General features: G+C 40.9%; 1 protein-coding gene across 1 annotated transcript in view; it reads right to left on the bottom strand.

The window, feature by feature from the left end:
• Positions 1-369: 369 nt before the first annotated feature.
• The window catches only part of LOC115140383 (MAM domain-containing glycosylphosphatidylinositol anchor protein 2-like), a 436,092-nt gene continuing 409,516 nt past the window's right edge, over positions 370-26,945 (bottom strand). Inside the window, exons 16-18 of the mRNA XM_065026245.1 lie at positions 5,831-5,961; positions 5,612-5,711; positions 370-1,364 (exon numbers count right to left, since the gene is read on the bottom strand). Coding sequence (XP_064882317.1) covers positions 1,276-1,364; positions 5,612-5,711; positions 5,831-5,961 — 320 coding nt within the window. The 3' untranslated portion in view covers positions 370-1,275. The remainder of the gene's footprint in view (positions 1,365-5,611; positions 5,712-5,830; positions 5,962-26,945) is intronic.

The following is a 26,945-nucleotide window of genomic DNA, read 5'->3' as shown; positions in this document are numbered from 1 at the left end:
CACCTCTATGCTACACATCTCTCCACCTCTATACCCCACACCTCTCCACCTCCATGCCACACATCTCTCCACCTCTATGCCCCACCCCTCTCTACCTCTATGCCCCACCCCTCTCCACCTCTATGCCCCAACCCTCTCCACCTCTATACCCCACACCTCTCCACCTCTATGGCACACCCCTCTCCACCTCTATGGCACACCCCTCTCCACCTCTATACCCCACACCTCTCCACCTCTATGCCCCACTTCTCTCCACCTCTATGCCCCACACCTCTCCACCTCTATGGCACACCCCTCTCCACCTCTATACCCCACACCTCTCCACCTCTATACCCCACACCTCTCCACCTCTATACCCCACACCTCTCCACCTCTATGCCCCACACCTCTCCACCTCTATGGCACACCCCTCTTCAACTCTCTCTCCTACTCCTCTCCATCTAACCTACAGACCCTGAGTCTGGAGCCTGCCTGGGGTTTGCCTGGAGTCTGCCTGGGGCCTGCTTACTTGGCCTCATATACCCTCTGTTGGCCACTTGGACTGGTGAGGACAGTGTTGTGAAATACTTAGGCAGCTACTGGGCAAGAGGGGAGAGAGAGCTGGGATAGATAACTAAATGTCCAAGTTTCTGTTTTCTACTGCACAGCATCAAGTCGAGAGAGAGAGAGACATGTCAAGGTGTGAAGGTCAGGGTGGCTGGGCAGAGTGAACATTGTCCTTGATGTGTATCAGGTGCAACTCCAAAAAGATAAGACAGACAGAGAAAAGCTTCAATTCCATGTGTTTTTTTAAGCCGGGGAAAAGTCATTTTGTTCTTCAAAAAGTCCCCAATGTCTCAATTCCCACTTACCTTTCAATTTAAGTTTCCTGACTGGCAAAATTGTTCTTGTGCTTTACAAATAGTTTTCCCGCTGCGCTTGTGAACACTCTCACTAAAGTCCAGGCGTCTCAACACCTGGCTTTGCTTCGCTCTCGTAAAAGTGCTCACAATTCTGCGCTTGAGGACCAATTTTCTGGAAAAGTTGTCTCTTTAAAAAAAATAGCGGATCTTATTTTACTTTGTTTTATGTGGTATTTTTTTCCTTTTTTCCGTCTGTTTTAAAGATTTTCGTCCCTCTTGGTGGTCTGTGTTTGGATTCCCTCGCCGCCGCCTTCTGAATGCATGAATCTTTGGTGATTGGATGCTGAGGGTACAATAACACAGACACCAGGGCCGAGGTCGGGCCCGAGACCGGTTCGGCCCGTTTGCCTCCGCCAGGTGGCGCAGGGCAGGGTCACCTATGACCCCACCGGAAGGTCATCGCCAAGGTAACACTCAGCAGCCATATATGGGCAGATGTAGATGGGGCAGCGGATCTGAGATCTAAAGGGGGCGGAGACAGAGTTAAACATTTGTTCAATAACATTTGGCGTCATCATCAAATCTGTTTCCTCCCAAAAATATCTCCAGTAATAATATCCAGTAATTCTTTGTTAAAATGAGACATTAGAAGAACTTTCATTAAAACACATGCTGTTGCCATGGTGGCAGTCAGGATCATGTAATATTCATGGTGAGAGATGGTAAATCCATAATGCATGGAGAGAGTCTGTCCTCGACCTGGGAGACTAACTCCTTAACTACTAATGAAGTGATTAAACTGATCTGAATGATAATGGAGCCAGATGCACTGCAGACAAACATTGTCTGAAACTACTGCCAGTAGATTGCTTGGACTTGACATTGTTTAGTTTACTAGTTTACTTTATTAAGATATTACTCCTGGATATTGTAACTGGAAATATTTTGTTTTACATCTTTTGTTTTACAAAGTAGATGTTGAAATAGTGACCAGTTATGCTCAAAATCTTCATAGCGACAGCTCAGTCTGATTGTGTAATTCATTTCTCAGTTTTGATTTTCCAGTTAAGTAACACAGGTATTGTGAGAACAAGTAAGTAGGAATGTATTCATTTGACAAAAAAGCAATATCACAATTTGTTCATTACAATTGTTCACAAGTGATTCCCTTTATTCAATTCCCAGAAAAATCTATCAACACTCCTTCAATCTGTTAACTTAAAATCAAATTCAAACTAAGAAGTTTATTTCCCAGGAGTGTGTGGTGTGTTTGTGTGTGAGAGAGAGTGTGTGTCCATTTAGAAGCTGACTTTAATCAGACTTCCTCTCCCTCCTGCAGTGAGCAACACAGTCCTCCTCCTATCTTGTCAATATGGCCGCCTCGTCAATTGCAAGCCATTACCTGTCATGCTTTTCTATTTTTGCTCTCTCTCTCTGTTTGTTCCTCCTTGTCTGCAATTACAGTGATCCCCTCCCCGCGGACTGTCGCTCGTTCCGTCGCTCCGTTTGGTCGGGACGGCTATCATTCATGTGATTACTGCCCTGTTGCTATGGCAACACCACCCCTCTCTTTCTAGAGAGACACTATAGCTGCCGGTTAGAATTGGCCCTCCTGAGACAGCGAGAGCGAACAAGAGAGAGAGAGAGAGAGAAAGCACTTCTGCAAGACCCCCTCCTGAAGGACCTGCACCCACACCACAGCATCACCAGCCACACCCCAACCAGCTAAGACAACCCCAAGAAAACCCTGACCACACCCTATATAGGCCCCCCCATAAAAAACCTACAGCATTCCCTCCCCCATATGCCCCCCTAGACACAACTACGACAACATAACCAACAAAAACGGGCCACAACTCCTGCAGCTCTGTCGGATGCTGGGTATGTAAAGAGTCAATGGTAGGCTTTGAGAGGACTCCTATGGTAGGTACACCTATAGCTCATCTCTTGGCAGTAGTACTGTAGACTACTGACCTAAAGCCAGATTCCCTTAGAGTGTTCACAATCAGTCCACTGACACCCCTATCAGATCACAGCAAATTCACGCTCTACTTGAACGGTGCTATGCTCAATCATGAGGCATCAAAGCCAAAGGAACTGAATAATATCAACAAATGGTATAGATGAAAGGAAAATAGTGTGGAAATCTACCCCAAAAAACAATTAGGATACAACAAATTCAATCCCTTCTCGACAATTTCCCGGACAAAAGGTTTCACTGTAATAGTGAAGGTGTAAACTTGGCAGTAGAAAACCTAAACAGTATTTTTGACCTCTCAGCTTCCCTATCAAATAAAAAAAGTTCAAGCTGACAACCTAAGAAAATGAACAACATTAACAAATGTTTTGATAAAGAATGCAAAAACCTAAGAAAGAAACTGAGAAACCTATCCAACCAAAAACATAGAGACCCAGAAAATAGTTTATAGGCAACTTTTAAAAAGATTTTGTAGTGACGTTGTGCATTTTGGAAGCAGTTTTTTTCTGGATCAAACGCGTCAAATAAATTGACATTTTGGATATATATGGACGGAATTAATCAAACAAAAGGACCAATTGTGATATTTATGGGACATATTGGAGTGCCAACAAAAGAAGCTCATCAAAGGTAAGGCATGTTTTATATTTTATTTCTGCATTTTGTGTAGCGCCTGCAGAGTTGAAATATGCTACCCTCTTTGTTTACTATTGTGATATCATCAGATAATAGCTTCTTATGCTTTTGCCGAAAAGCCTTTTTAAAATCTGACATGTTGGCTGGATTCACAACGAGTGTAGCTTTAATTGAGTATCTTACATGTGTGATTTAATGAATTTATTTGAATGGCCAAGTGGCGAACGTCCCCTATCCTAGAGAGGTTCAACTCTTTAACATCATCCTCAGCTCTAGCATATTCTCCAATATTTGGAACCAAGGTCTGATCATCCCAATCCACAAAATTGACCCCAATAACTACCGGGGGATATGCGTCAACAGCAACCCTGGGAAAATCCTCTGCATTATCATTAACAGTAGAATCGTACATTTCCTCAGCTAAAACAATGTACTGAGCAAATGTCAAATTGGCTTTTACCAAATTATCGTATGACAGACCACATATTCACAAACAAACTAAAATAAAGGCAAAGTCTTCTTATTCTTTGTTGATTTCAAAAAACGTTCGACTCAATTCGGCATGAGGGTCTGCAATAGAACTTGATGGAAAGTTGCAAAATCCATGTACACAAACAACAAGTGTGTAGTTAAAATTGTCAAAAACACACACATTTCTTTCCAACACACTGTATATATCAATGAATTGGCGAGGGTACGAGAACAGTTTGCAGCACCCGTTTTCACCATACTAGAATCTGAAGTCAAATGTTTACTGTTTGCTGATGATCTGGTGCTTCTGTCACCAACCAAGTAGGGCCTACAGCAGCATCTAGATATACAAATTCCATCTAGCCACCGTTGCCCTAGAGCATACAAAAAACGATACATACCTCGGCCTAAACATCAGTGCCACAGGTAACTTCCACAAAGCTGTGAACGATGTGAGAGACAAGGCAAGAGGGGTCTACTATGCCATCAAAAGGAAAATAAAATTCAACGTTAAATTAGGATCTGGCTAAAAATAATTGAATCAGTTATAGATCCCATTGCCCTTTATGGTTGTGAGGTCTGGGGTCCACTCACCAACCAAGAATTCACAAAATGGGACAAACACCAAATTGAGACTCCTTATGTAGAATTCCGCAAAAATGTTCTCTGTGTACAACGTAAAAGACCAAATAATGTATGCAGAGCAGAATTCGGCCGATACCCTCTAATGATCAAAATCATGAAAAGAGCCGTTAAATTCTACAACCACCTAGGAAGAGATTCCCAGACCTTCCATAACAAAGCCATCACCTACAGAGAGGTGAACCTGGAGAAGAGAAAGCTGGTCCTGGGGCTCTGTTCACAAACACAAACAGACCCCACAGAGCCCCAGGACAGCAACACAATTAAACTCAACCAGTTCATGATAAAACAAAAAGTTAATTACTTGACACATTAGAAAGAATTTACAAAAAAACAGAGCAAACTAGAATTATATTTGGCCCAGAACAGAGAGTACATTGTGGCAGAATACTTGATCACTGTGACTGACCCAAAATGAAGAACATTTTTGACTATGTACAGACTCAGTGAAATACCACAGTGTGCAATCACAGGAGAAGATTTGTGATCTGTTGCCACAAGAAAATGGCAACCAGTGAAGAACAAACACCATTGTAAATACAATCTATATTTATGATGATTTATTTCCCCTTTTGTACTCTTGGCACATCATTACAATATTACAACATATATACATAATAATCTTTTGGAACTTTTGTGAGTATAATGTTTACTGTTGGTTTTTGATTGTTTTCTTCCCTTTTGTTTAATATCTATTTCGCTTGCTTTAGCAATGTAAGCATATGTTCCCGTGCCAATAAAGCCTCTTAAAATGAATTGAGAGACAGAAAAGATCTACAACCAGCTTACTATGTCTTCCCCAAAATCTTAACTGACTTGAGAACTGACCTTAGATAAGCATCTGAAATCAAATCAAAGTGTACTGGACGAATACACAGTTTTGCTAATGTTATCGCAGGTGCAGCCAAAAGCAGCTCTAGGCACACTTGTAAGATGATCTTACCCTCTTCCAAAGCCTTATCTTATCCATCAGGGTGTTAAACATACAACCATCTTCAGATGAGCAACTAAGGATAAACTCCTCTTATGTTTCTGTACTCACTAACGGCCGGTAGATCTCTACACTCCCCCTCCTCCAGGGTGACATCATCAATTGCGATATCCCCCTCAATACCAGGACCTCGGATACCCTCCAGCACCACCTGAGGTGGGAGAAAAAGAGAGAGATGGAGAGAGATAGCTGTTATAGACATAGACTTTAAGTTGGGATTCTTCCCCTGACTGACTCCCGAATCATCCAATCACACAAGGTTTTACTCACCTGGAAAGAGGCAGTTGGGTGGATGCTAACTTTGGCCTGTTTCCAGTGGTCGCCTTGGTTACCGCTCAGTGACCAGGTGGGCCCCTCTGTCGCTGCCTGACCCTTCTGTCTCAGGAGCGCGTTCAGGGTCCCTACAGATAAGAGAGACCACACGGTCACACACAGTCAAACTCAGCCAGAGACTGTGACACGCAGTCAGAGCCGCCTCAAGTGTTGCCAATAATCATCTCCATAATGTGATATTGCAGCAAGCTTTTCAGGGTCCCTGCAGAGGAAAGATACCACACGGTTAGATATGGCCAGACACGGTCAGAGAGGTTCAGAAAGTCAAATGCTTAAGGGCTTTGAGTGATTCCATATCACAGTATGAATCAGGATATGTATTTTTCAACAAATGCTTAGGCCAGGATTTCCCAAACTATTTTGGCCTGCGACCCCATTTTGATATCACTTTTTTTTGTGACCCCACCATGTAAAGAAAATTATGCAATCAACAGCCAATGTTAACTTTTTAATTTGGGCTATGACAGTCTATTAGAAATCGGTCTGACAGTACTTTGGACAGCATTTAAATCTGAAGATGGTTTGAAGTGACTAAAATGCATCAGAAAGGTATTGGGTTCAGAAGATCACCAGGCAATAAAGTTGTATGATCTTCTGTGTAGAAAATCATTTACCCCCCCCATGTGATTTAGTGCTTGGTCTTGTCCACTCGGTTCTAATGGCTTGTGGGCATAATAAAAGGAAACAGTACTTACGTACAGTTGAAGTCGGGAGTTTATATACACTTAGGTTAGAGTCAAAAAAACTTGTTTTTCAACCACTCCACAAATTTCTTGTTAACAAACTATAGTTTTGGCAAATAGGTTAGGACATCTACTTTGTGCATGACAGAAGACATTTTTCCAACAATTGTTAACAAATTATTTCACAAATAACTCACTGTATCACAATTCTCGTGGGTCAGAAGTTTACATACACTAAGTTGACTGTGCCTTTAAACATCTTGGAAAATTCTTGGACCTCAGAAAAAAACATGGTAAACCTCCACAAGTCTGGTTCATTCTTGGGAGTAATTTCCAAACACTTGAAAGTACCACGTTCATCTGAACAAACAATATTACACAAGTTTAAACACCATGGGACCACTCAGCCATCATACCACTCAGGAAGGATACGTGTTCTGTTTCCTAGAGATGAACATACTTTGGTGCGAAAAGTGCAAATAAATCCCAGAACAACAGCAAAGGACCTTGTGAAGATGCTGGATGAAACAGGTACAAAAGTATCTATATTCACAGTAAAACGAGTCCTATATCGATATAACCCGAAAGGCCGCTCACCAAGGAAGAGGCCACTGCTCCAAAACCGCCATAAAAAAGCCAGCCTACGGTTTGCAACTGCACATGGGGACAAAGATTGTACCTTTTGGAGCAATGTCCTTTGGTCTGATGAAACAAAAATAGAACTGTTTGGCCATAATGACCATTGTTATGTGTGGAGGAAAAAGTGGGAGGCTTACAAGCTGAAAAACACCATCTCAACCATGAAGCACGGGGTAGGCAGCATCATGTTGTGGGAGTGCTTTGCTGCAGGAGGGACTGGTGCACTTCACAAAATAGATGGCATCATAAGCGAGGAAGATTATGTGGATATATTGAAGTAACATCTCAAGACATCAGTCAGGAAGTTAAAGCTTGGTCACAATTGGTCTTTCAAATTGACAATGACCCCAAGCATACTTCCAAAGTTGTGACAAAATGGCTTCAGGACAAAAAAGTCAAGGTATTGGAGTTGCCATCACAAAGCCCTGACTCCAATCCTATAGAAAATGTGGGGGCAGAACTGAAAAAGCGTGTGCGAGCAAGGAGTCCTACAAACCTGACTCAGTTACACCAGCTCTGTCAGGAGGAATAGGCCAAAATTCACCCAACTTATTGTGGGAAGATTGTGGAAGGCTACCCGGAACATTTGACCCAAGTGAAACAATTTAAAGGCAGTGCTACCAAATACTTATTGAGTGTATGTCAACTTCTGATCCACTGGGAATGTGATGAAAGAAATACAAGCAGAAATAAATAATTATCTCTGCTATTATTCTGACATTTCACATTCTTAAAAAAAAAGTGGTGATCATAACTTACCTAAGACAGGGAATTTTTACTAGGATTAAATGTCAGGAATTGTGAAAAACTGAGTTTACATGTATTTGGCTAAGGTGTATGTAAACTTCCGACTTCAACTGTACGTGTTCCTGAGAGTCTTATATTTCAGTGATGGGGTCATAATATTTTGTAGCTTAAAGCATTCAAAAGATTGAGCCACATCTGTGGGAAGAAAACAGAATCTGCTTTGATTAGTACAACCACATCTAGTGGCTACTGGAGGTCACTGACTTAACCCCAGGTTCTATGAACCAACCGCAAATCAAATCAGGCGACCCTGCATGGAGTTTCGTCCCCTAGTTTGGAATACCCTGCCTTAGGCCAACTCTTAACAAAAGCAGCTTCTACCGCCTGATATTCAATATAATATGGTCATTTAGCAGATACTTTTATCTGTGACTTACAGCTAACACATGAAGGCACACAAAGGAATCGAACCAACAACCCTTTTGTGATTGGAGACATTGCCCTATGTAAGGTGCCATCTTTCTGAAGGGACGATAAACAGGTGCCCTGACTCTCTGTGGTCACGAAAGCTCCCATGGCACTTATCATAAGAGTAGTGGTGTTAACCTCGGTGTCCTGGCTAAATTCCCAATCTGACCCTCATACCATCATGGCCACCTAATCATTCCCAGCTCCAAATGGCTCATTCTGTAAATTAGAATGTGTTCTCAGTCAACTTAGCTGGTAAAATAAGGATAAAATAAAATATTGCTAGTTCCATGCTTCAACCAATTGAGACATAATCTACGTCACAATTTAATCTATATCATGAGTTGCTAGGGGCAGAATTTTCACATTTGGATAAATAGCGTGCCCAATTTCAACTTCCTGCTACTCATGTCAGGAATATAAGATATGCATATTATTCATACATTTGGATAGAAAACACTCTGACATTTCTAAAACTGTTTGAATCATGTCTGTGAGTATAGCAAAACCCCGAGGACTATCTGTTCAGAATTATTATTTTTTCCACCTCTCTGTTCCCTGAATTGTCTTTGCCAAGGGATAATTCATAGGAACCTGTTTTCAATTCCTACCGCTTCCACTGGATGTCACCAGTCTTTTTTGGAATTTGGTTGAGGTTGGTTGAGGTTATTCCTTTGTGCAATAAAGAATTACGCCAACTCGGGAATTGGGGACACTTTTGTGAGTTGCGCAAGCCGTGAAAAGCAGTGCTGGTTTGTTTTCTTTCCTGTATTGAATACAGATTGCCCCGTCTACAATTTGATCGATTATTAACATTTAAAAATACCTAAAGTTGTATTACAAAAGTAGTTTGAAATATTTTGGCAAAGTTTATCGGCAACTTTTGAAATATTTTGTAGTGACGTTGTGTTTTTTGTAAGCTGTTTTTTTCTGGATCAAATGCGCTTTATAAATGGACATTTTGGATATATATGGATGGAATTAATCGAACAAAAGGACCAATTGTGATGTTTATGGGACATATTGGAGTGCCAACAAAAGAAGCTCGTCAAAGGTAATGCATGTTTTATATTTTATTTCAGCGTTTTGTGTAGCGCCTGCAGGGTTGAAATATGCTCCTTTGTTCACTGCTGGTGCAGATGGTGCAGGCTATCATATAATAGCTTCTTATGCTTTCGACGAAAAACATTTTTAAAACCTGACATGTTGGCTGGATTCACAACGAGTGTAGCTTTAATTGAGTATCTTACTTGTGTGATTTAATGAAAGTTTGAATTTTATAGCATTTTATTTGAATCTGGTGCTCTGCCTTTTCCCTGGCAATTGGCCAGTTGAGACATTTGAGTCCCGCCTATCCCTAAGAGGTTTTAAAAGGCCAAATGCAGATGTTTTTATCTCAATATCAAATCATTTCTGGGTAACAATTAAGTATATTCCTGTAATTACTGTAATAGCAAGAAGCAGCAAGCTGCACTGGGGATAGGATACAGAAAAAGGGCAAGCAAGAAACAGACATCAAATCAAATTTTATTAGTCACATGTCCCGAATACAACAGGTGTAGTAGACCTTACAGTGAAATTCTTACTTACGAGCACCTAACCAACAATGCAGTAAAAAAATAAAAAATAAAATATGAATAATAATGAGAAATAAAAGTAACAAGTAATTAAGGAGCAGTGGTAAAATAACAATAGCAAGGCTATATACATGGGGGTACCAGTACAGAGTCAATGTGGAGGCTATATACATGGGGGTACCAGTACAGAGTCAATGTGGAGGCTATATACATGGGGGTACCAGTACAGAGTCAATGTGGAGGCTATATACATGGGGGTACCAGTACAGAGTCAATGTGGAGGCTATATACATGGGGGTACCAGTACAGAGTCAATGTGCGGGGGCACCGGTTAGTCCAGGTAATTGAGGTAATATGTACATGTAGGTTGAGTTATTAAAGTGACTATGCATAGATTATAACAACAGAGAGTAACAGCAGTGTAAAAGAGGGGGGAGGGGCAATGCAAATAGTCTGGGTAGCCATTTGATTAGAAATCCAAGTCTTTTGGCTTGGGGGTAGAAGCCCTCTTCGACCTAGACTTGTCGCTCCGGTACAGTCTAGGGTGGCTGGAGTCTTTGACAATTTTTAGGGCCTTCCTCTGGCACCGCCTGGTATAGAGGTCCTGGATGGCAGGAATCTTGGCCCCAGTGATGTACTGGGCCGTACGCACTATCCTAGTAGTGCCTTGCGTTCGGTGGCCGAGCAGTTGCCATACCAGGTAGTGATGCAACCAGTCAGGATGCTCTCAATGGTGCAGCTGTACCCATGCCAAATCTTTTCAGTCTCCTGAGGGGGAATAGGTTTTGTTGTGCCCTCTTCACGACTGTCTTGGTGTGCTTGGACCATGTTAGTTTGTTGGTGATGTGGACACCAAGGAACTTGAAGCTCTCAACCTGCTCCACTACAGCCCTGTCGATGAGAATGGGGGCGTGCTCGGTCCTCTTTTTTCTGTAGTCCACAATCATCTCCTTTGTCTTGATCACTTTGAGGGACAGGTTGTTGTCCTGGCACAACATGGCCAGGACTCTGACCTCCTCCCTATAGGCTGTCTCGTCGTTGTCAAACTTAATGATGGTGTTGGAGTCGTGTCTGGCCGTGCAGTCATGAGTGAACAGGGAGTACAGGAGGGGACTGAGCACGCACCCCAAGAGGGGCCCCTGTATTGAGGATCAGCGTGGCGGATGTGTTGTTACCGGCCCTCACCACCTGGGGGCGGCCCGTCAGGAAGTCCAGGATCCAGTTGCAGAGGGAGGTGTTTAGTCCCAGGGTCCTTGGTTTATTGATGAGCTTTGAGGGCACTATGGTGTTGATCACTGAGCTGTAGTCAATTAATAGCATTCTCACATAGGTGTTCCTTTTGTCCAGGTGGGAAAGGGCAGTTTGGAGTGCAATAGAGATTGCATCATCTGTGGATTTGTCGTGGCGGTATGAAATCCTAGTGATTCTAGGGTTTCTGGTATAATGATAATCCCACTGACCCTTCCACCACTACTGTCACGAAGGGAAAGGGAAAGGAAAGTCAGTTGTACAACTGAATGCATTCAACTGAAATGTGTCTTCCGCCTTTAACCCAACCCCTCTGAATCAGAGAGGTGCGGGGGGGCTGCCATAATCAATATCCCCGATCACGACATGACGTACCAACCTCAACCGATTGTCTGTGAGTGGTCTGAGTGACAAACCTAATTTGATGGGCCTAATGGGAGGGATGTAAGCTGAAAACTAGCTGCTATTGGCAGAGAGGTTTGTAACTCTCTTTGTTATTGGTCTATTAACTTTTACCACCTGGGGATTACACTAGGCAAGCTCCACCCATGCAAAAACATCTATCATCATCTATCAGGAAATAACACTGATCACATTTTTCACACTTTTACAGTGTTAGTTTCATCAGCTGTTGTACAATATGATTCAAAACACAGGAAAAACAGTATTTTGACTTCAATGGGCATTTAAATGGGTAACACTTTATTTGGATAGTCCATCTGTAGATGTTCTATAGACTATCTACAGGCTATTAGTAACATTTCAACTAACTATATACTAACCCTAACCCCAACCTTAATTCTTATCCTAAACCTAGCCCTAGCCCCAACCTGAATCCTTATCCTAAACCTAGCCCTAGCCCCAACCTTAATCCTTATCCTAAACCTAACCCTAACCTTAATCCTTATCCTAAACCTAACCCTAACCCCAACCTTAATCCTTATCTTAAACCTAGCCCTAACCCTTACACTAAACCTAACCCTTATTCTAAATCTAGCCCTAATCCATATACTAAACCTAGCCCTAGCCCTAACCCCAACCTTAATCCTTATCCTAAACCTAGATCTAACCCTTATTCTAAACCTAGCACTAACCCTTATACTAAACTTTGCCCTTACCCCAACCATAATCCTTATCCTAAACCTAGCCCTAACCCTTATACTAAACCAATATCAACAGATGGTTTGTTAATAGTATGACCATCTGTAGAGCAACTACAAATGGACTATCTGGACGATCCAAATAAAGTGTGACCTTTAAATGCTGCATAAACTCCCAACGTCAATATTGAGCACTTAACGGAACACATTACTTGATCTTAATGTCAGTTTAACAGTGGAGGTTCTAACTGGTGTCTTGAGGGGGATTTTATTGGAGAATTTAAAAAATTCACTTAAAATTCATCTCTGCCTTCTGCATTTTAAATTCCAAATCCACCTCAGCATTCTGAGCAGAAGCTTGGCGGTGAGTGGTGGCAAAGGTTAACTGGGGGTCGTATGAATTGATACATGTATTAATTCCAAAGTTCTGCCAAGTTCTGACAATGAATTATTCTCAAAACGTAATAATAAAGTTGAATTATAACTAAAGGCCGATAAGTGAAGAGAGTTCTTGTTTAACAAACCAACAACTTTAAGTCAATACTTTTCAATGACTCATATGCATTGAGAACGGTTTGGAATTCAAATGAGCAGCACCAGCTGAAAGTTGACATGTTCCTAAATTACAAGTCAACTGAACATTCCAGCTCCTCTGCAGACTATTCCCTCCTATATGGTGTAAAAAGCCTGCCATTCACAGGTCCAATGTGTAGGATCAGTTACACTACTATTCTGGACGAGCAACTTTGATGGTCAGTAATACTGTGAGATAATGACACTGAATGCAACAGAAACGTGTGTGTTGAAGTGATTTACATTGGAGGAGAGCGAGAAAGATCTTTCTGAGGATGGACGGGGAGGAGGGAGGGAGGGAGGGAAGGTGGAGGGAGAGGAGAGGAGAGTGTGCTGAATTATTTTACATGACAGAGTGGAGGGATCTTGCTGAGCTAGCCATACATAGTCCGGGCTGACAATTTCTTTGAACTTATTGGACTGTACTGTTCAATAGATAGTGTAGTGATGTCTAGTGTATAGTAGATAGTGTAGTGATGTCTACTGTACTGTAGATAGTGGAGTGATGTCTACTGTGCTGTATATAGTGTAGACATGTCTACTGTACTGTAGATAGTGTAGAGATGTCTACTGTACTGTAGATAGTGTAGTGATGTCTAGTGTACAGTAGATAGTGTAGTGATGTACTGTAGATAGTGTACTGTGTCTACTGTAGATAGTGGAGTGATGTCTAGACTGTGTGTAGTGACATGTCTACTGTACTGTAGATAGTGTAGAGATGTCTACTGTACTGTAGACAGTGCAGTGATGTCTACTGCACTGTAGACAGTGTGGAGACGTCTGCTGAACTGCAGACGGTGTGGAGACCGTGCTGATTAGATAGGTAACTAATGGGAAGGTGAGGCAGGAGTGGGTGCTCTTTAACTTCAACTTTCTTAGCATTGGTTCCGTCCAGCCCCTATTCCCCCAAATACTGTGCAAAGGAATACATTCCCTGTTAAAGGTAAAATTCTCTGCCTCTGTCATCCATACCCGCACCTGCAATCCCATACCTCTTCACACCACGGGGAGTTGAGTGTAGCAGGGTGCTGCGTTCCCTCCTCCAAGAGGAGTACGTAACAGATGTCTTCTGTACTGCAGACAGTGTAGTGATGTCTAGTGTACAGTAGATAGTGTAGTGATGTCTACTGTACTGTAGATAGTGGAGTGATGTCTACTGTAGACAGTATGTAGTGTAGACATGTAGACAGTAATGATGTACTGTAGATAGTGTAGTGTCTATGTGCTGTCTACTGTACTGTAGATAGTGTAGTAGAGATGTCTACTGTAGATAGTGTAGTGTAGAGATGTCTACTGTACTACTGTAGATAGTGTAGTGATAGATAGTGTAGTGATGTCTACTGTCTACTGTAGATAGTGTAGAGATGTCTACTGTACTTTAGTATTAGTGTAGTGATGTCTACTGTACTGTATAGTGATGTCTACTGTAGAGATAGTGTAGTGATGTCTACTGTAGATAGTAGTGTGTAGAGATGTCTACTGTACTGTAGATAGTGTAGAGATGTCTACTGTAGACAGTGTAGTGATGTCTACTGTAGATAGTGTAGAGATGTCTACTGTACTGTAGACAGTGTAGTGATGTTTACTGTACTGTAGATAGTGTAGTGATGTCTACTGTACTGTAGATAGTGTAGAGATGTCTACTGTAGACAGTGTAGAGATGTCTACTGTAGATAGTGTGGAGATGTCTACTGTAGATAGTGTAGTGATGTCTACTGTAGAGAGTGTAGTGATGTCTACTGTAGATAGTGTAGTGATGTCTACTGTACTGTAGATAGTGTATTGATGTCTACTGTAGACAGTGTAGTGATGTCTACTGTAGATAGTGTAGTGATGTCTACTGTACTGTAGATAGTGTATTGATGTCTACTGTAGATAGTGTAGTGATGTCTACTGTACTGTAGATAGTGTAGTGATGTCTACTGTAGACAGTGTAGGGATGTCTACTGTAGACAGTGTAGTGATGTCTACTGTAGACAGTGTAGGGATGTCTACTGTAGACAGTGTAGAGATGTCTACTGTAGATAGTGTAGTGATGTCTACTGTACTGTAGATAGTGTAGTGATGTCTACTGTAGACAGTGTAGTGATGTCTACTGTAGACAGTGTAGGGATGTCTACTGTAGATAGTGTAGTGATGTCTACTGTACTGTAGATAGTGTAGTGATGTCTACTGTAGACAGTGTAGTGATGTCTACTGTAGACAGTGTAGGGATGTCTACTGTAGACAGTGTAGAGATGTCTACTGTAGACAGTGTAGAGATGTCTACTGTAGACAGTGTAGTGATGTCTACTGTAGATAGTGTAGTGATGTCTACTGTACTGTAGATAGTGTAGAGATGTCTACTGTAGATAGTGTAGAGATGTCTACTGTAGATTGTGTAGTGATGTCTACTGTACTGTAGATAGTGTAGAGATGTCTACTGTACTGTAGATAGTGTAGAGATGTCTACTGTAGATAGTGTAGTGATGTCTACTGTAGATAGTGTAGAGATGTCTACTGTAGACAGTGATAGTAGATAGAGTGTCTACTGTAGATGTCTACTGTAGTGTAGATGTCTACTGTAGATGTGTGTCTACTGTAGAAGTGTAGAGATGTCTACTGTAGAGATAGTAGTGATGTCTACTGTAGACTGTAGATGTCTACTGTAGAGTGTAGTGATGTCTACTGTACTGTAGTGTAGTGATGTCTACTGTAGATAGTGTAGTGATGTCTACTGTATATAGTGTAGTGGTGTCTACTGTACTGTAGATAGTGTTGAGATGTCTACTGTAGACAGTGTAGTGATGTATACTGTAGATTGTGTAGTGAAGACTACTGTACTGTAGATAGTGTAGTGATGTCTACTGTACTGTAGATATTGTGGAGATGTCTACTGTAGATAGTGTAGTGATGTCTACTGTAGACAGTGTAGGGATGTCTACTGTAGATAGTGTAGTGATGTCTACTGTACTGTAGATAGTGTAGAGATGTCTACTGTAGATAGTGTAGTGATGTCTGCTGTACTGTAGATAGTGTAGTGATGTCTACTGTACTGTAGATAGTGTAGTGGTGTCTACTGTAGATAGTGTAGAGATGTCTACTGTACTGTAGATAGTGTAGAGATGTCTACTGTAGACGGTGTGGAGACGTGTAGATGTCTAATGTAGATATAAAATATAAAATATATACAGTGCCTTGCGAAAGTATTCGGCCGCCTTGAACTTTGCGATCTTTTGCCACATTTCAGGCTTCAAACATAAAGATATAAAACTGTATATTTTTGTGAAGAATCAACAACAAGTGGGACACACTCATGAAGTGGAACGACATTTATTGGATATTTCAAACTTTTTTAACAAATCAAAAACTGAAAAATTGGGCGTGCAAAATTATTCAGCCCCTTTACTTTCAGTGCAGCAAACTCTCTCCAGAAGTTCAGTGAGGATCTCTGAATGATCCAATGTTGACCTCAATGACTAATGATGATAAATACAACCCACCTGTGTGTAATCAAGTCTCTGTATAAATGCACCTGCACTGTGATAGTCTCAGAGGTCCGTTAAAAGTGCAGAGAGCATCATGAAGAACAAGGAACACACCAGGCAGGTCCGAGATACTGTTGTGAAGAAGTCTAAAGCCGGATTTGGATACAAAAAGATTTCCCAAGCTTTAAACATCCCAAGGATCACTGTGCAAGCGATAATATTGAAATGGAAGGAGTATCAGACCACTGCAAATCTACCAAGACCTGGCCGTCCCTCTAAACTTTCAGCTCATACAAGGAGAAGACTGATCAGAGATGCAGCCAAGAGGCCCATGATCACTCTGGATGAACTGCAGAGATCTACAGCTGAGGTGGGAGACTCTGTCCATAGGACAACAATCAGTCGTATATTGCACAAATCTGGCCTTTATGGAAGAGTGGCAAGAAGAAAGCCATTTCTTAAAGATATCCATAAAAAGTGTCATTTAAAGTTTGCCACAAGCCACCTGGGAGACACACCAAACATGTGGAAGAAGGTGCTCTGGTCAGATGAAACCAAAATTGAACTTTTTGGCAACAATGCGAAACGTTATGTTTGGTGTAAAAGCAACACAGCTCATCACTCTGAACACACCATCCCCACTGTCAAACATGGTGGTGGCAGCATCATGGTTTGGGCCTGCTTTTCTTCAGCAGGGACAGGGAAGATGGTTAAAATTGATGGGAAGATGGATGGAGCCAAATACAGGACCATTCTGGAAGAAAACCTGATGGAGTCTGCAAAAGACCTGAGACTGGGACGGAGATTTGTCCTCCAACAAGACAATGATCCAAAACATAAAGCAAAATCTACAATGGAATGGTTCAAAAATAAACATATCCAGGTGTTAGAATGGCCAAGTCAAAGTCCAGACCTGAATCCAATCGAGAATCTGTGGAAAGAACTGAAAATTGCTGTTCACAAATGCTCTCCATCCAACCTCACTGAGCTGGAGCTGTTTTGCAAGGAGGAATGGGAAAAAATGTCAGTCTCTCGATGTGCAAAACTGATAGAGACATACCCCAAGCGACTTACAGTTGTAATCGCAGCAAAAGGTGGTGCTACAAAGTATTAACTTAAGGGAGCTGAATAATTTTGCACGCCCAATTTTTCCGTTTTTGATTTGTTAAAAAAGTTTGAAATATCCAATAAATGTCGTTCCACTTCATGATTGTGTCCCACTTGTTGTTGATTCTTCACAAAAAAATACAGTTTTATATCTTTATGTTTGAAGCCTGAAATGTGGCCAAAGGTCGCAAAGTTCAAGGGGACCGAATACTTTCGCAAGGCACTGTATATAAATATATATATAAAATAACGGATAAATTAAAAAAAATTAAAATATATTGTCGAGGTGTCTACTGTACTGTATGACAGATGGTGAAGCAATGTGTACAGTACTACTGTACCGTAGAGATGTTCTGTAGACAGTGTAGTGATGTGTACTGTAGATAATGTAGTGATGTCAACTGTACTGTACATAGCGTAGTGATGTCTACTGTACTGTATATAGTGTAGCAATATGTACTGTAGAGAGTGTAGAGATGTCTACTGTACTGTAGAGAGTGTAGAGATGTCTACTGTACTGTAGACAGTGTAGTGATGTGTACTGTAGATAATGTAGTGATGTCTACTGTACTGTATATAGTGTACTGATGTTTACTGTACTGTAGATAGTGTAGATATTACTACAGTAATGTAGACAGTGTAGTAATGTCTACTGTACTGTAGACAGTGTAGTGTAGTGATGTCTACTGTACTGTAGATAATGTAGAGATGTCTACTGTACAGTATACAGTGTAGAGATGTCTTCTGTAGTGTAGAGATGTCTACTTTATTGTAGATAGTGTGGAGATGACGACTGAACTGTGGATAGTGTAGAGATGTCTACTGTACTGTAGACAGTGTAGTGATGTCTTATGTATTTCTACACTATCCATAGTTCAGTCGTCATCTCCACACTATCTACAGTACATAGAACAACTCCACACTATCTACAGTAGATATCTCTACACTACCTAAAGTAAAGTAGACATCTCTACACTACAGTAGACATCTCTACACTATCTAAACGATCTACAGTACAGGAGAGAAGACATCTCTACACTGTCTACAGTGTCTACTGTACTGTAGATAGTGTAGAGATGTCTACTGTACTGTATTGTGTAGAGATGTCTACTGTACTGTAGATAGTGTAGAGATGTCTACTGTAGAGTAGACAGTGTGGAGATGTCTACTGTACTGTTGATAGTGTAGATATGTTTTCTGTAGTGTAGAGATGTCTACTGTAGTGTAGAGATGTCCACTTTACTTTAGGTAGAGTAGAGATGTCAAGTGTACTGTAGGTAGTGGAGTAATGTCTACTGTACTGTAGATCATTTAGATAGTGTAGAGATGTCTACTGTAGTGTAGATAGTGTAGAGATGTCAAATGTACTGTAGACAGTGTAGTGATGTCTACTGTACTGCAGGTAGATAGAGATGTCTACTGTACTGTAGATAGTGTAGAGATGTCAACTGTACTGTAGATAGTGTAGTGATGTCTACTGTACTGCAGATAGTGTAGTGATGTCTACTGTAGATAGTGTAGAGATGTTCATTGAACTGTAGACAGTGTAGAGATGTTCACTGAACTGTAGACATTGTAGGGATGTCTACTTTACTTTAGGTAGTGTAGAGATGCCAAGTGTACTGTAGGTAGTGGAGTAATGTCTACTGTACTGTAGATCGAGTAGAGATGTCTACTGTACTGTAGATAGAGTAGAGATGTCTACTGTACTGTAGATAGTGTAGAGATGTCTACTGTACTGTAGATAGTGTAGAGATGTCTACTGTACTGCAGGTAGTGTAGAGATGTCTACTGTACTGTAGATAGTGTAGTGATGTCTACTGTACTGCACATAGTGTAGAGATGTCTACCGTACTGTAGACAGTGTAGAGATGTCTACCGTACTGTAGATAGTGTAGATATGTCTACCATACTGTAGACGGTGTAGATATGTCTATCATACTGCAGACAGTGTAGAGATGTCTACTGTACTGTTGATAGTGTCGTGATGTCTACCGTACTGTAGACAGTGTAGAGATGTCTACCGTACTGTAGATAGTGTAGTGATGTCTACCGTACTGTAGATAGTGTCGTGATGTCTACTGTACTGTAGATAGTGTCGTGATGTCTACCGTACTGTAGATAGTGTCGAGATGTCTACCGTACTGTAGATAGTGTCGTGATGTCTACCGTACTGTAGATAGTGTCGTGATGTCTACCGTACTGTGGACAGTGTAGAGATGTCTACCGTACTGTAGATAGTGTAGAGATGTCTACCGTACTGTGGACAGTGTAGAGATGTCTACTGTAGATAGTGTAGAGATGTCTACTGTAGATAGTGTAGAGATGTCTACTGTAGATAGTGTTGTGATGTCTACCGTACTGTAGATAGTGTAGAGATGTCTACCGTACTGTAGATAGTGTAGAGATGTCTACCGTACTGTAGATAGTGTAGAGATGTCTACCGTACTGTGGACAGTGTAGAGATGTCTACCGTACTGTAGATAGTGTAGAGATGTCTACTGTAGATAGTGTAGAGATGTCTACTGTAGATAGTGTCGTGATGTCTACCGTACTGTAGATAGTGTAGAGATGTCTACCGTACTGTAGATAGTGTAGAGATGTCTACCGTACTGTGGACAGTGTAGAGATGTCTACTGTACTGTTGATAGTGTCGTGATGTCTACCGTACTGTAGATAGTGTCGTGATGCCTACCATACTGCAGACAGTGTAGAGATGTCTACTGTACTGTTGATAGTGTCGTGATGCCTACCGTACTGTAGATAGTGTCGTGATGTCTACTGTGCTGTAGACAGTGTAGAGATGTCTACCGTACTGTAGATAGTGTCGTGATGTCTACCGTACTGTGGACAGTGTAGAGATGTCTACCGTACTGTAGATAGTGTAGAGATGTCTACCGTACTGTAGATAGTGTAGAGATGTCTACCGTACTGTGGACAGTGTAGAGATGTCTACTGTACTGTTGATAGTGTCGTGATGTCTACCGTACTGTAGATAGTGTAGAGATGTCTACCATACTGTGGACAGTGTCGAGATGCCTACCATACTGTGGACAGTGTAGAGATGTCTACCATACTGCAGACAGTGTAGAGATGTCTACTGTACTGTAGATAGTGTCGTGGTGTCTACTGTGCTGTAGACAGTGTAGAGATGTCTACTGTGCTGTAGACAGTGTAGAGATGTCTACCGTACTGTAGATAGTGTAGAGATGTCTACAGTGCTGTAGATAGTGTAGAGATGTCTACCGTACTGTAAACAGTGTAGAGATGTCTACTGTAGAGTAGACAGTGTGGAGATGTCTACTGTACTGTTGATAGTGTAGATATGTTTTCTGTAGTGTAGAGATGTCTACTGTAGTGTAGAGATGTCCACTTTACTTTAGGTAGTGTAGAGATGTCAAGTGTACTGTAGGTAGTGGAGTAATGTCTACTGTACTGCAGGTAGATAGAGATGTCTACTGTACTGTAGATAGTGTAGAGATGTCAACTGTACTGTAGATAGTGTAGTGATGTCTACTGTACTGCAGATAGTGTAGTGATGTCTACTGTAGATAGTGTAGAGATGTTCATTGAACTGTAGACAGTGTAGAGATGTTCACTGAACTGTAGACATTGTAGGGATGTCTACTTTACTTTAGGTAGTGTAGAGATGACAAGTGTACTGTAGGTAGTGGAGTAATGTCTACTGTACTGTAGATAGAGTAGAGATGTCTACTGTACTGTAGATAGTGTAGAGATGTCTACTGTACTGTAGATAGTGTAGAGATGTCTACTGTACTGCAGGTAGTGTAGAGATGTCTACTGTACTGTAGATAGTGTAGTGATGTCTACTGTACTGCAGATAGTGTAGAGATGTCTACTGTACTCTAGATAGTGTAGTGATGTCTACTGTACTGCAGATAGTGTAGAGATGTCTACTGTACTGTAGATAGTGTAGTGATGTCTACTGTACTGCAGATAGTGTAGAGATGTCTACTGTACTGTAGATAGTGTAGATATGTCTATTGTTAGATAGTGTAGTGATGTCTACTGTACTGCAGATAGTGTAGTGATGTCTACTGTACTGTAGATAGTGTAGTGATGTCTACTGTACTGTAAATAGTGTAGTGATGTCTACTGTACTGTAGATAGTGTAGATATGTCTACCATACTGTAGACAGTGTAGATATGTCTACCATACTGCAGACAGTGTAGAGATGTCTACCGTACGGTAGACAGTGTAGAGATGTCTACTGTACTGTTGATAGTGTCGTGATGTCTACTGTACTGTAGATAGTGTCGTGATGTCTACCGTACTGTGGACAGTGTAGAGATGTCTACCGTACTGTAGATAGTGTAGAGATGTCTACCGTACTGTAGATAGTGTAGAGATGTCAACCGTACTGTAGATAGTGTCGTGATGTCTACCGTACTGTGGACAGTGTAGAGATGTCTACCGTACTGTAGATAGTGTAGAGATGTTTACCGTACTGTAGATAGTGTCGTGATGTCTACCGTACTGTGGACAGTGTAGAGATGTCTACCGTACTGTAGATAGTGTAGAGATGTCTACCGTACTGTAGATAGTGTAGAGATGTCTACCGTACTGTGGACAGTGTAGAGATGTGTACCGTACTGTAGATAGTGTCGTGATGTCTACTGTCCTGTTGATAGTGTAGATATGTTTTCTGTAGTGTAGAGATGTCTACTGTAGTGTAGAGATGTCCACTTTACTTTAGGTAGTGTAGAGATGTCAAGTGTACTGTAGGTAGTGTAGAGATGTCTACTGTACTGTAGATCATTTAGATAGTGTAGAGATGTCAACTGTAGTGTAGATAGTGTAGAGATGTCAAATGTACTGTAGACAGTGTAGTGATGTCTACTGTACTGCAGGTAGATAGAGATGTCAACTGTACTGTAGATAGTGTAGTGATGTCTACTGTACTGCAGATAGTGTAGTGATGTCTACTGTAGATAGTGTAGAGATGTTCATTGAACTGTAGACAGTGTAGAGATGTTCACTGAACTGTACACATTGTAGGGATGTCTACTTTACTTTAGGTAGTGTAGAGATGCCAAGTGTACTGTAGGTAGTGGAGTAATGTCTACTGTACTGTAGATAGTGTAGAGATGTCTACTGTACTGTAGACAGTGTAGATATGTCTACTGTACTGTAGACAGTGTAGTGATGTCTACCGTACTGTAGATAGTGTAGAGTTGTCTACTGTACTGTAGATAGTGTAGAGATGTCTACTGTGCTGTAGATAGTGTAGAGATGTCTACTGTACTGTAAACAGTGTAGAGATGTTACTGTAGAGTAGACAGTGTGGAGATGTCTACTGTACTGCAGATAGTGTAGAGATGTCTACTGTACTGTAAATAGTGTAGAGATGTTTAATGTACTGTAAATAGTGTAGAGATGTCTACTGTACTGTAAATAGTGTAGAGATGTCTACTGTTAGTGTAGTGATGTCTACTGTACTGTAGATAGTGTAGAGATGTCTACTGTACTGTAGACAGTGTAGATATGTCTACTGTACTGTAGACAGTGTAGTGATGTCTACTGTACTGTAGATAGTGTAGATATGTCTACTGTACTGTAAATAGTGTAGAGATGTGTAATGTACTGTACTCTAGATAGTGTAGAGTTGTCTACTGTACTGTAGATAGTGTAGTGATGTCTACCGTACTGTAGATAGTGTAGATATGTCTACTGTACTGTAAATAGTGTAGAGATGTGTAATGTACTGTACTCTAGATAGTGTAGAGTTGTCTACTGTACTGTAGATAGTGTAGTGATGTCTACCGTACTGTAGACAGTGTCTCAATGTCTACCGTACTGTGGACAGTGTAGATATGTCTACTGTTAGACAGTGTAGATATGTCTACCATACTGTAGACAGTGTAGAGATGTCTACCATACTGCAGACAGTGTAGAGATGTCTACCGTACTGTAGACAGTGTAGAGATGTCTACCGTACTGTAGACAGTGTAGAGATGTCTACCATACTGTAGACAGTGTAGATATGTCTACTGTACTGTAGACAGTGTAGAGATGTCTACCATACTGTAGACAGTGTAGATATGTCTACCATACTGTAGACAGTGTAGAGATGTCTACCATACTGCAGACAGTGTCGTGATGTCTACCGTACTGTGGACAGTGTCGTGATGTCTACTGTACTGTAGATAGTGTCGTGATGTCTACCGTACTGTAGATAGTGTAGAGATGTCTACCGTACTGTAAACAGTGTAGAGATGTCTACTGTAGAGTAGACAGTGTGGAGATGTCTACTGTACTGTTGATAGTGTAGATATGTTTTCTGTAGTGTAGAGATGTCTACTGTAGTGTAGAGATGTCCACTTTACTTTAGGTAGTGTAGAGATGTCAAGTGTACTGTAGGTAGTGGAGTAATGTCTACTGTACTGCAGGTAGATAGAGATGTCTACTGTACTGTAGATAGTGTAGAGATGTCAACTGTACTGTAGATAGTGTAGTGATGTCTACTGTACTGCAGATAGTGTAGTGATGTCTACTGTAGATAGTGTAGAGATGTTCATTGAACTGTAGACAGTGTAGATATGTCTACTGTACTGTAGATAGTGTAGATATGTCTACTGTACTGTAGATAGTGTAGTGATGTCAACTGTACTCCAGATAGTGTAGAGATGTCTACTGTACTGTAAATAGTGTAGAGATGTCTACTGTTAGATAGTGTAGAGATGTCTACTGTACTGTAGACAGTGTAGATATGTCTACTGTACTGTAGATAGTGTAGATATGTCTACTGTACTGTAGATAGTGTAGTGATGTCAACTGTACTGTAGATAGTGTAGAGTTGTCTACTGTACTGTAGATAGTGTAGTGATGTCTACTGTACTGTAGATAGTGTAGATATGTCTACTGTACTGTACACATTGTAGGGATGTCTACTTTACTTTAGGTAGTGTAGAGATGACAAGTGTACTGTAGGTAGTGGAGTAATGTCTACTGTACTGTAGATAGTGTAGAGATGTCAACTGTACTGTAGACAGTGTAGATATGTCTACTGTACTGTAGATAGTGTAGATATGTCTACTCTACTGTAGACAGTGTAGTGATGTCTACCGTACTGTAGATAGTGTAGATATGTCTACTGTACTGTAAATAGTGTAGAGATGTGTAATGTACTGTACTCTAGATAGTGTAGAGTTGTCTACTGTACTGTAGATAGTGTAGTGATGTCTACCGTACTGTAGATAGTGTAGATATGTCTACTGTTAGACAGTGTAGATATGTCTACCATACTGTAGACAGTGTAGATATGTCTACCATACTGCAGACAGTGTAGAGATGTCTACTGTACTGTTGATAGTGTAGATATGTCTACTGTTAGACAGTGTAGATATGTCTACCGTACTGTAGATAGTGTAGAGATGTCTACCGTACTGTAGATAGTGTAGAGATGTCTACCATACTGCAGACAGTGTAGAGATGTCTACCGTACTGTAGACAGTGTAGAGATGTCTACCGTACTGTAGACAGTTTAGATATGTCTACCGTACTGTAGACAGTGTAGATATGTCTACCATACTGTAGACAGTGTAGATATGTCTACCGTACTGTGACAGTGTAGATATGTCTACTGTACTGTTGATAGTGTCGTGATGTCTACCGTACTGTGGACAGTGTAGAGATGTCTACCGTACTGTAGATAGTGTAGAGATGTCAACTGTACTGTAGATAGTGTAGTGTTGTCTACCGTACTGTAGATAGTGTAGAGTTGTCTACCGTACTGTAGATAGTGTAGAGTTGTCTACCGTACTGTAGATAGTGTAGAGATGTCTACCGTACTGTAGATAATGTCGTGATGTCTACCGAACTGTGGACAGTGTAGAGATGTCTACCGTACTGTAGATAGTGTAGAGATGTCTACCGTACTGTGGACAGTGTAGAGATGTCTACCATACTGCAGACAGTGTAGAGATGTGTACAGTACTGTAGATAGTGTCGTGATGTCTACTGTGCTGTAGACAGTGTAGAGATGTCTACTGTAGAGTAGACAGTGTGGAGATGTCTACTGTACTGTTGATAGTGTAGATATGTTTTCTGTAGTGTAGAGATGTCTACTGTAGTGTAGAGATGTCCACTTTACTTTAGGTAGTGTAGAGATGTCAAGTGTACTGTAGGTAGTGTAGAGATGTCTACTGTACTGTAGATAATTTAGATAGTGTAGAGATGTCTACTGTAGTGTAGATAGTGTAGAGATGTCAAATGTACTGTAGACAGTGTAGTGATGTCTACTGTACTGCAGGTAGATAGAGATGTCAACTGTACTGTAGATAGTGTAGTGATGTCTACTGTAGATAGTGTAGAGATGTTCATTGAACTGTAGACAGTGTAGAGATGTTCACTGAACTGTACACATTGTAGGGATGTCTACTTTACTTTAGGTAGTGTAGAGATGCCAAGTGTACTGTAGGTAGTGGAGTAATGTCTACTGTACTGTAGATAGAGTAGAGATGTCTACTGTACTGTAAATAGTGTAGAGATGTTTACTGTACTGTAAATAGTGTAGAGATGTCTACTGTACTGTAGATAGTGTAGTGATGTCTACTGTACTGCAGATAGTGTAGAGATGTCTACTGTACTGTAAATAGTGTAGAGATGTTTAATGTACTGTAAATAGTGTAGAGATGTCTACTGTACTGTAGATAGTGTAGTGATGTCTACTGTACTGCAGATAGTGTAGATATATCTACTATACTGTAAATAGTGTAGAGATGTCTACTGTTAGTTAGTGTAGAGATGTCTACTGTACTGTAGACAGTGTAGATATGTCTACTGTACTGTAGATAGTGTAGATATGTCTACTGTACTGTAGATAGTGTAGTGATGTCAACTGTACTGTAGATAGTGTAGAGTTGTCTACTGTACTGTAGATAGTGTAGTGATGTCTACTGTACTGTAGATAGGGTAGATATGTCAACTGTACTGTAGATAGTGTAGATATGTCTACTGTACTGTAAATAGTGTAGAGATGTCAACTGTACTGTAGATAGTGTAGATATGTCTACTGTACTGTAAATAGTGTAGAGATGTCTACTGTACTGTAAATAGTGTAGATATGTCTACTGTACTGTAGATAGTGTAGATATGTCTACTGTACTGTAAATAGTGTAGAGATGTCTACTGTACTGTAGACAGTGTAGATATGTCTACTGTACTGTAGATAGTGTAGATATGTCTACTGTACTGTAGACAGTGTAGTGATGTCTACCGTACTGTAGATAGTGTAGATATGTCTACTGTACTGTAAATAGTGTAGAGATGTGTAATGTACTGTACTCTAGATAGTGTAGAGTTGTCTACTGTACTGTAGATAGTGTAGTGATGTCTACCGTACTGTAGATAGTGTAGATATGTCTACTGTACTGTAGATAGTGTAGATATGTCTACTGTACTGTAAATAGTGTAGTGATGT

Source organism: Oncorhynchus nerka, linkage group LG13 (genome assembly GCF_034236695.1).
Source record: "Oncorhynchus nerka isolate Pitt River linkage group LG13, Oner_Uvic_2.0, whole genome shotgun sequence".
NCBI classification, from domain to species: domain Eukaryota; kingdom Metazoa; phylum Chordata; class Actinopteri; order Salmoniformes; family Salmonidae; genus Oncorhynchus; species Oncorhynchus nerka.
The sequence above is the reverse complement of the archived record's forward strand: the minus strand, read 5'-3'. Positions and strand labels throughout refer to the sequence as shown.